We start from the raw sequence: 11,310 nt of genomic DNA, 5'->3' as shown, positions 1-11,310 counted from the left end.
TAACCCGACATTCTAACTTCTAGTGCTCTCCCCTCCCCACCAGTACCTTCCGATTCTAGCTTACATAGTCCGGCACTCTAACTTCTAGTGCTCTCTCTCCCCTCCCCACAGTACCTTACAATTCTAGCTAACGTAGCCCGACAGTTTAACTTCTACTGCCCCCTCCCCCAGTATCTTCCGATTCTAGCTAACGTAGCTCGGCACTCTAACTTCTAGTGCTCCCCCTCCCCAGTACCTTCCGATTCTAGATAGAAGCTTAGTTGAAAACTGAATTTACAAAACTAAAGATTCATATATTCGTGGGAAAACGAGAAAATACTTTTTACTGTGCTTATGTTTATAGAATGTGTACAAATATATACTCAGTCAGTAAGTATGTAGTCGAGCAGAAAAAGTCGCGTCTCCATTTCATTATTACGTCGGGATTTTGAAGTTTTTTCTGCAGACTGTTTCTAAGCAGAAAAGACAATCCGTTAAAAAAGAACTTTCCTGATAATATTTCTCTCTCAGTGAAATGTACAAATAATTCTTTGAACCTTCTAGAGAAAGTGTTTTGTTATATTAGAACACTTAATGTCAGAAGTGGCTTTTCATCCGGATTATAAAGCACCATTATTGTGTGTTGTTGTTGTTTTTATCCTCGACGAATGTGGTATTCCCTGCTCTGGATTATTTATTATTGTAATTAGCGTTCTTGCTTATCGACATGAGGAGAAGCATGACGTTCCTTCATTGTTAAATTGTGCAATGCTAACAATGAGCTTCTTCCCGGTACACCAACCAAAAGAATAACAATGCTTTTTTCCCGTTGCATAATATCAAAACATAACAATGAACTTATTCTCGTTACACAACACCAAACATAACAATGAACTTTTCCCGTTACACAACACCAAACATAACAATGAACTTATTCTCGTTACACAACACCAAACATGGCAATGAACTTCCGTTACACAACACTAAAATATAACAATGAACTTCCGTTACACAACGCCAAACATAACAATGAACTTATTCTCGTTACACAACACCAAACATAGCAATGAACTTCCGTTACACAACACTAAAACATAACAATGAACTTCCGTTACACAACACCAAAGAATAACAATGATTTTTCCTGTTGCATAACATCAAAACATAACAATGAACTTATTCTCGTAACACAACACCAAACATAACGAACTTCTCTCTTTTGCACAGCAACAAAGAACCCCTCATTGCATAACACCAACAAATAACAATGAACATCTCGTTACACAACACCATAGCTTAACAATGAACCTCTCCCCGTTACACAACTACAGCTACTAAACAGGAGTCTCTACATAGACAATATTTTCAGTGCTCCAAAAGTTAAATGATGTCTGTTTAACGAATTTATCATTTTTTAGTTAAATTATGGCGTGGTGTTCAAAACGTTACATAAACATGTTAAAATTGCAGAAAATATTTATTTGACGCTATGTCTACCGCTAAATACTGCAGGTGCTTTGTTTTTATTTCTTGAAGTATCGGCCTAATGAATGTTTTTACTACACGTGTGTGTATAAAGTTGTGTATAAAGAATACAAAATACCGTCCGGTGGTGGTATTGTGTAAAAGGCCTGTATTTTAAATCTGACTGGCACATTCCACGGTGCTAGGTCTGTGTAAAGGTCCTTTATTTTAAATCTGACCGGCACATTCTACGGTGCTAGGTCTGTGTAAAGGGGCCTTTATTTTAAATCTAACCGGCACATTCCACGGTGCTAGGACAAAACAACAAGAAGAAAAATTCCCTGTACCAAATACGGTACTTACACCAGATTAAAAAATAAATAGCTCCATCTGGTGTTCATTCATATGGATATTATGATGGGGTTAAGAACAGCTTAGTAGTTAAGACCTTGAATAGGTGTAGTCGAATGTTTGTACGTCTCTTTTGAAAGTGTTGACGCTACTTTTGAAACGGACGTCTTAGATACGAAGCCGACAGTTTATTTGCGAGTTATTACCTGCGCAGTAATTATAAAGTTTAAAAAATAAAAACATTTCCTAAGACTGAACACCCAAATTAAAGGGTTAGAAACGCGGGATATCGAATATTTATTTAACTTATGTGGTATGTATTTTTAAAAATTTAAAATGCCTTTTCTGTTACATTATGCAGGCTAAAGTCCAAAGGTGAACGCCCTCTATCAAGCGTTATGACTGAGGTTTATTACTTCTCCATCTATCGACAGCGGACGTAACTTCACCTGCTCGTGTCTATCACGTTACAGTTATGAGTTCCGTGTGGAAGAGACTACAGAGAGTGAATAAGCGAGCTGCTCGCTTTCAGTTTACTGCGTCCTATCAGGAACTGATGGTGGAAGGGACAAAGAAATGGTAAAGTAGAATTTATCAGCAAAAACAACAAACTAACACTTTCGACACCAGATGGCAGCAGCTGTGTAACCAGAATATAACTGCTATTGTAAATGTAAACGTTTTATCTCGTACAAGCTTTAGACAAGATGTTGAAATTCATTATAAACCATTCAGAGTGGCCAACCTCTTCTTAAACTATTTTCTAAACAATAATCGTAGAAAAAGAATGGTGTGTAATACATAAAATTGTAAAGTTAAAACGTCAACAATAACAACAAATCACGAACGTAATAAATTATTAAAGTTCTGAAAGCTAATTGTAATGTTTTAAATATTTAGTATATAGTACGATAAATTGAAAAAGTACCATTATGATACCCGTATATAAATTTTCTATCTAAAAATGGTACCATTTCTGCAAAGAACAACACAAATTAAAGAGAGAAAAAAACGAGATATGAACCAACCATACACGAGAAAAGTTTATTTCATATAACCGACATGTGAATTGAGGAGGAAAATAAAATGTTAATGTGTGGTTTCATTACTTCAATTTTTATCATGAATTATTTATCATAGTTCTGGTAATATAAATTATTACAGGGAATGGAAGTTTAACATTTGTACTGTTCGTCTTTAACAAATTTAAAACGTTTACTCATTTGTGGTGCTTCTGTTTAAAAGAAAATTTAAACGTGCCTGATATTTACAAACATCTGTCAGAAAGCTTGTTTTGTTAGTTTGTTGCTTACAAAACTGTGTGAAATGTTGTGTTATATCTAGGCAATCGAACAAACTTTGTATTATCTAATTTGTGTCAAACATAGTTTTATGTTATTTCTTAGCAACCTAACAAATTTTATTTTGTTTGAATTGTGTCAATTTGAATTGGCGTGTCTTATTTATAGGTAACCCAGCAAATCTTTTATTGTTTAAGTTGTGCCAAACGTTGTTATTTGTTTTTTCTAGGCAACCAAACTTGGCGTTATTCAAATTTTATGTTGGTTAAATTGTGTTAAGCATTGTTGTGTGTTATTTCTAGGTAACCTAACAAACTTTGTATTATTTGAATTATGTGAAGCATTGTTGTGTGTTATTTGTATGCAACCCTATAAATTTTGTATTGTGTAAATTATGTGAAACGTTGTTGTGTGTTATTTCTAGGTAACCTAACAAACTTTGTATTATTTGAATTATGTGAAGCATTGTCGTGTGTTATTTGTATGCAACCCTATAAATTTTGTATTCTGTAAGTTATGTGAAACACTGTTATGTGTTATTTCTAAGAAACTAAACACTGTATTGTCTAAATTGTGTCAAATTCTGTCTTAATTCTAGGCAACCCAACAAACTTTGTGTTGTTTGGACCAGAAGAAACAGGAGATACTCAACAAAGGTAATATAATGAATCGTGATATTAGTGTACAAGTTAGTCCAAGTAAGATGTTCTGAAAGTTCCAAGACAGAACTTTAAAGATCAGAATATTACAATTTATCAGTATTTGTTTTTTCTAGATTAAGGAAGATTTGCTGGTTTTGTTCTAAAATAGTTATTTGATAGTCTTCTTATGTGGAAGATGATGTAGATTTTAGTATAAAATTGCATGATGTTTACTGAAGATGCAATTTTTTTTTTCAAATGATATTGATTAAGGCTTCCCAAATTATTGTATTATACAGGGTGTCCCAGAAGTCTGGAACCCATATGGAAAGTAGACGTTAAATTCTTACAGTTAAAGAAACACATTTCTAATGTCGGTTGTACATATTTCAGGAAAGAAAATATCCTGATGTCACAGTATACCAAGAATTGATATATGTATGGCTGTTAATGGCATGCAATTTGAACAATAAATAGATGAAGAATATTTGTGTATTTTTCCCTATGGATCCAGACTTCTGGGATCCCCTGTATTTTTTTTTATCCTAATTACTGAAATTATGTATATTCTGTTATCAATTGTTTAGGATTTTCAATAGAATTTTACCAACATTTGTATAAAGTTTATCTGTGATGTTTGTATAATCCCTCAAGCACTTCTGACCTGAAATGATCCTACTTTTTAACCCCCCACTGAACTGACATGATCCCCCAGTTAAAGCCACTTGCGCAAAGCTGAGAAAGGTATTGTTCATTTGAGGCATTATGGGATATGTTTTGAAATGATTCCTTGCAGTTTTAAGCATTTTTGAGGGTTTATGCTTCTTACATAGGTAAGCACCAAGTACTGGAAAATGAGGGTCATTGAATGAGTTCTTAATTGTTTACTCAGTTCAGTAGGCTTACTCCTGTAACTTTAATCCCTCTGAGCTGACAACATTTTTTTTTTGTATTTGGGCATGTTTTGGAATTGATTGTTACATTTTCAATACACTGGGACTGAATGGACTTGATGATTAGCATGCCAGAATTGTGAACCTGAGGATTCATGGTTTCTGTCCCATTACTGCAAAAACACATCCTACATTTTGGGACCATGGATGCACTATAAGAGTGATGGTTGAGTAATACTATTTGGTCAGATAAAAATAGCCTAAGAGTTGATAACTGCCTTCCCTCTGGTCCATCAGTTCAAAGTTATGGATAGTTATGCACAGATAGCACACTGTTTATGAATATTACTCAAGGTTCTACATTATGAGAAAATTGGTTTAAAAAGCAATCCCATAATAGTCATACTGATTTACATTAGTAACTTTTCAATCATTGTTGTATAGAGTGGATATTAGTCTAAAAAAAATTAGTGTTCCCGTGTTGACTGTGAAATAATGCTTTAGGTGTTACAGTATAAAGTGAAACCAACTGATAGAGTGGATATTAGTCTAAAAAAATTAGTGTCCCCGTGTTGACTGTGAAATAATGCTTTAGGCGTTACAGTATAAAGTGAAACCAACTGAGAGGAAATGCTTCACAATTAAAATAAGTTTATTCATGAATGTGAAAACACAGTTTTGGGCAATGGCCCTTCATTAAGTTTGCAGGGAGGAAAACAGCTTTTAGAAGAGATAGGCTATAACAACTAGTTAAAATGACGGGAAAAAACAACACACGATTTTAGTGACTCAAGAACATATTCTTAAGCTAAAATACAACAAAGAAAGGTAATACAAGAGAAGTGATTTATTAAACAAAAATAAATTAATGTAAAGGTAACAAATTTGGGTAAGAAAATGTTTGATATAACAAACTCACATACTTTGATCAAAAATCTTAAACAAAGCAAAAATCATTATGAGAAAATAAGAAGGGGGATAAGTTAAAGGAATGATAATTCTTCATTTATGCCAAATTAAAAAAACCTAGAATTTTTGCAGATGTTCTTTTTGTGTCACAGTAGAGGGAGCAAATTGAAGTTCAAGTACAGAGAAGTCAGAGATGCAGTGTGAAGAGATACTGAAATGTTTACCAGTGGATTTTGTAACATTATTTTTTAGGACGGGTGTTCCTGAGAACAGTTTTTCTTAGCGGTAAACTGTTGGACCCATGTGTAGCATGTTATTTACAATCTGTAAATATCTTTCATTGTTGCATCTCACTGGATAATGTTATACAATTCACACATTCATTTTCTCATTGTTGTATATCACTGGAAAATGTTATACAATTCACACATTCATTTTCTCATTGTTGTATATCACTGGACAATGTTATACAATGCACACATTCATTTTCTTATTGTTATATTTCACTGGACAATGTTATACAATTCACACATTCATATTCTCATTGTTTGTATATCACTGGACAATGTTATACAATTCACACATTCATTTTCTCATTGTTGTATCTCACTGGACAATGTTATACAATGCACACATTCATTTTCTCATTTTTGTTTCTCACTGGACAATGTTATACAATTCACACATTCATTTTCTCATTGTTGTATATCACTGGAAAGTGTTATACAATTCACACATTCATTTTCTCATTGTTGTATATCACTGGACAATGTTATACAATTCATACATTCATTTTCTCATTGTTGTATTTCACTGGACAATGTTATACAATGCACACATTCATTTTCTCATTGTTGTATATCACTGGACAATGTTATACAATTCACACATTCATTTTCTCATTGTTGTAAATCACTGGACAATGTTATACAATTCACACATTCATTTTCTCATTGTTTGTATATCACTGGACAATGTTATACAATTCACACATTCATTTTCTCATTGTTGTAAATCACTGGACAATGTTATACAATTCACACATTCATTTTCTCATTGTTTGTATATCTAACCATTTTGTTGCTTCTATTCATGCTCTACTTATCTATTTACCTAGTTTATTTATTTATTTAGTTTAATATTTCATTACTGTAATTTACTCTCTTTTTTACCTCATCAAATGTTACTCGACTGATTAATATTCTGTATTACTTCTCATACTTTTCTTTTCTCGTATTTTAGCTTAAGAATATGTTCTTGAGACATGCTTTTTTTTTTTAATATGTCATTTTAATTGGGTATTATACCCTATCTCTTCTAAAACTCACTTTGTTCTTGCTACAAACCCAACGAAGTGCTAGTGCCCAAACTGTTGTTTCCAGAATCATCAGTAAACATATTATAATTTTGATAGTGTTTCACTTTGATTGTTTTTATTGTAAATATTTACTTTTCTTGCCTATGCAGTTCTTTTATTATTTGTATACTATAAGATGTCATATTAATCTGAATTAGTTCTTTAAAACAATAAAAAAATATAAGTATTAATGTTTATTTTTCTTAAAACTTGTTAGGATTTCATTAAATTATTCAGTTTATTTAGGCGAAGTATACTAAAAAAATATCTCTTATTTTAGTCTCATTCGTGGGAGCCTACTATTCGAAATCCTTATCGAGGCCTTGTAGTTTGGCCTGTTCCGGAAAACATAGAAATTAAGGCCACATTGTTCAAAGACCAGAGAAGTAATGAATTTGAAGACAAAGAGTGGACATTTGTTGTTGAAGATGTAAGTAACAGATGTTAATGTGCTGCCAGTTTCTATTCTTCGTATGAGTTAGAAATCTACTAACTATGATATTTTTGCTTATATTTGAACATTAGGCGTCATTATTTTCGGTTATATGTTCAGCTGTCTTGTCTTTTTTTTTGTAACTACTTAATAATATGTATCTCACACATCAGATGTATTTCTAAACACCACCACTAGGAGGAACCAATCATTTAGCCATTTTTGACTGTTAAACTAAGAAAACAATGTTTGAATTCTAGACTCTTTTTCGTGAAGCTCTCAACAGCATTATAAATCTATTAACTGTATTATAAACAAAACTTTTTTTACTTTACATGAAGATTCATTGAGGGGGGGATAAGTTGGACTTCCATGTTTAATTAACTTTGGTTATGATTATTGTTATGTAAAAACACTATTTGGTAGTATAACTTCGTATAACTGTTGTATACTAAAATCCTTTTTCTTGCTGCACAATAACCTTGTATTATTACACGTCTCCTGTTGTATATATACAACTAGGTTTAAGGTATTGAACATGCATAGGTTAACAGTCGCTCTCTTTATATATCTTCAGCTGATACTTCTCAGCATTATGATAGAAGTTTACATAAGTCTTGTACGTATTAACTAATTTGTACATAATGTGGAACAGAAACTTGTAGTATCTGGTTTCAAGTATCACCAAAAATTAGTAATTAATACTACCATACCACAAGAGAAACAGCAGATAACTAAATATTAGTAATTAACACTGTCATACCATGAGAGAAACAGCAAATTTAACCTAACATTAGTAATTAATACTGTCATATCACAAGATAAACAGCAGATAACTAAATATTAGTAATTAATACTGAAATATCACAAGACAAACAGCAAATTTAACCTAACATTAGTAATTAATATGTCATATCACAAGATAAACAGCAAATTTAACCTAACATTAGTAATTAATATTGTCATATCACAAGATAAACAGCAGATAACTAAATATTAGTAATTAATACTGTCATATCACAAGATAAACAACAAATTTAACCTAACATTAGTAATTAATACTGTCATATCACAAGATAAACAGCAGATAACTAAATATTAGTTATTAATACTGAAATACAAGAACTTACTGATAATGTTCATTTGAGTTTTCTAATTTATTTATGTAAACATAATTTTAGATTTCTAAAACTGGAAAGCGACGTCTAGTTGCTTCAGCAAACATCAATCTCAGGTATTACACAAGCATAGAGTCTACTCAGTCTGAAGTGAAGCTGAAGTTTAAACCTCTTTCCAAGAAAGTAACTGGAGCTCATCTAATATTAACCCTGTCATGTGTTTTCCTGAAAGAAGGAAAGGCAACGTAAGTACAGATGTTAATTTTTTTTCTTCCTCGCAATTTTGTTTTCTCAAAACGTTACAGTTTGTCAGCAGATATGGGTTAAAAAGTCAATTAAACTTGGAAAAACTTTTGTTTTTGTTTATTATGACAAACAACACTCTAGCCATGACATTTATTTACATTTATTTATTCATTTAAGAGCAGCTGAGAAGTAAACATTTGCTAAAGTACAAAACTACTGATTTTAAGGAAATGTAGCATCTTCATACTGAATGAGAAGTTGCAAATTACACATGAAAACAAAGGCTCAGCCAAAGAAATTACACATGAAAACAAAGGCTCAGCCAAAGAAATTACACATGAAAACAAAGGCTCAGCCAAAGAAATTACACATGAAAACAAAGGCTCAGCCAAAGAAATTACACATGAAAACAAAGGCTCAGCCAAAGAAACTTCTATGTTGTTTCATTTTAAAGTGGTCCCCCAGTGGCATAGCAGTATGTCTGCAGACTTACAATACTAGAATCCGGGTTTCGATACCCGTGGTGGGCAGAGCACAGGTAGCCCATTGTGTAGCTTTGTGCTTAATTACAAACAAACATTTTAAAGTGATAGTTATTTCAGAGGATGTATAAAATTAATAAGTTGTTTTCACAACTCTCAAAGAATTTCAATAACTAAGAGATTAAATCTAAAGGAGGCATGACTTTTGTCTCTCTTTTTAATGTAAAACATTAACATAAGTGAACATACATATTCATTAAATGTCTTCAGAAATTTTTGAATTTTACTATCATTCCAAGTAAGAGCTTCTTAACTATATGTGTAATTACTGCAGCCAAACTTTGATTTAATGTAATATACAAAAACAAAAGTTAGAATAAGGTACACAGCTTGCTACATTTTTAAGACCCGGTGCCGCAAAAAACTCGGCCTAGATATGGCAGCACCTTTTTTTTTTATTACTGATTTGACAACTGACTACTTTTACACTTTCTAATGTAGTTAATATCTATCGTAGGTACAGTGCATGAGGGTAATGGATCACAAAGATGACAAATATGGCATGTTCCTTTCTTTCGTTTTTGTGTTCATCACATACTGTGCCAGTTACTATTGTTTCCATGCTTTCTGGTATCCAATTGAAACTCTGAAAGTTGTGTTGAAATCAGCTCAACTAATGTAACTAAACTGTTGACTAATAATTACTATGTTGTGTTGAAATCAGCTTAAGTAATGTAAATAAACTGTTGACTAATAATTACTATGTTGTGTTGAAATCAGCTTAAGTAATGTAAATAAACTGTTGACTAATAATTACTATGTTGTGTTGAAATCAGCTTAAGTAATGTAACTAAACTGTTTACTAATAATTTCTATGTTGTGTTGAAATCAGCTTAACTAATGTACCTAAACTGTTTACTAATAATTACTATGTTGTGTTGAAATATGTAGTCTGTTGGTGTTTTAATCTTAGTGAACGGTACAGTCCTTAGATTCTGTAGTCTGTTGGTGTTTTAATCTTAATGAAGAGTAAAGTCCTTAGATTCTGTAGTCTGTTGGTGTTTTAATCTTAATGAAGAGTAAAGTCCTTAGATTCTGTAGTCTGTTGGTGTCTTAATCTTAGTGAACAGTACAGTCCTTAGATTCTGTAGTCTGTTGGTGTTTTAATCTTAGTGAACAGTACAGTCCTTAGATTCTGTAGTTGTTGCTGTTTTAATCTAAGTGAACAGTAAAGTTTTTAGATTTTCTAGACTGTCAGTACTGTACATTTGGTGAACAGTAATGTTCATGTTTATAATGTTTTGTTTCTGTGAGAAAGTATATGTTTTGTGAAGTAATCTGGTAGCTTCTTTTTTGTTTATTGTACTGATAGAATTTATATTACTTAATTTTCTTACACGAGTTATTTCATGATGCAGAGATGAAGATTTGCAGAGCATCGCCAGCCTCATGAGCATGCAGCCACCTGATCATGACGTTGGAAACTTGGATGACTTTGAAGATGAATCCGAACTGAGTCGAGAAGACACAGCTACCACAATCTCGGAGCTGGCCTCCCAGTTTGGGCTCTTGGTGTCAGGTCATGACTCATCTGAAGAAAATAATACAAGTAAGATACCTGTATTTATATTTAAATGTGTATTGTGTATATCATGTTGAACTGGTACAAAGTTAACATGCATAAGATATGTATGTTTAAATGTTTATATATGTATTATGTTGAACTAACCCAAAGTATACATTTGTAAGATATGTACGTGTATGTATATAAGTGTTTGTGCATATTAACGTGAACTAGTTTGAAGTTTACACATGTATACACAAATGTTTGTGTGTATCATATTGAACTAGTCTTAAGTTTAGTGTTTGTTTAGTGAATGTCTAATAGTTGCAGCATTTGCTTGTTAAGTGTACGTCTGCAAATGTGGCACTTGTTTGTTAAATGAGACTGTAGAAATGTAGTATTTGTCAAGTGGACTTTTAAAATTTGGCATTTACTTGTGTGGTGTACCAAGGACATATAAAAACATAATTTTTATGCTAAATGGACACATAGAAGTTTAGTATTTGCTTGTGAAATAGACATATATAAATGCACATTCATTTCATGAATGTGTAAAAATGTGATATTTGTGT

At 32.2% G+C, this 11,310-nt stretch overlaps 1 protein-coding gene across 2 annotated transcripts in view; it reads left to right on the top strand.

Annotated features, from left to right (window-relative positions):
- Positions 1-11,310, top strand: part of LOC106469697 (EH domain-binding protein 1-like) — an 86,559-nt gene that overhangs the window by 10,860 nt on the left and 64,389 nt on the right. For both annotated transcript variants that reach the window (XM_013930208.2, XM_022398275.1), the window contains 5 exons: positions 2,156-2,373; positions 3,694-3,751; positions 7,176-7,325; positions 8,510-8,691; positions 10,593-10,783. In XM_013930208.2, coding sequence (XP_013785662.1) covers positions 2,270-2,373; positions 3,694-3,751; positions 7,176-7,325; positions 8,510-8,691; positions 10,593-10,783 — 685 coding nt within the window. In that variant the 5' untranslated portion in view covers positions 2,156-2,269. The remainder of the gene's footprint in view (positions 1-2,155; positions 2,374-3,693; positions 3,752-7,175; positions 7,326-8,509; positions 8,692-10,592; positions 10,784-11,310) is intronic.

Source organism: Limulus polyphemus, unplaced genomic scaffold (genome assembly GCF_000517525.1).
Source record: "Limulus polyphemus unplaced genomic scaffold, Limulus_polyphemus-2.1.2 Scaffold3618, whole genome shotgun sequence".
NCBI classification, from domain to species: domain Eukaryota; kingdom Metazoa; phylum Arthropoda; class Merostomata; order Xiphosura; family Limulidae; genus Limulus; species Limulus polyphemus.
Note: the sequence above shows the minus strand (reverse complement) of the source record. Positions and strands in the feature narration are given on the sequence as shown.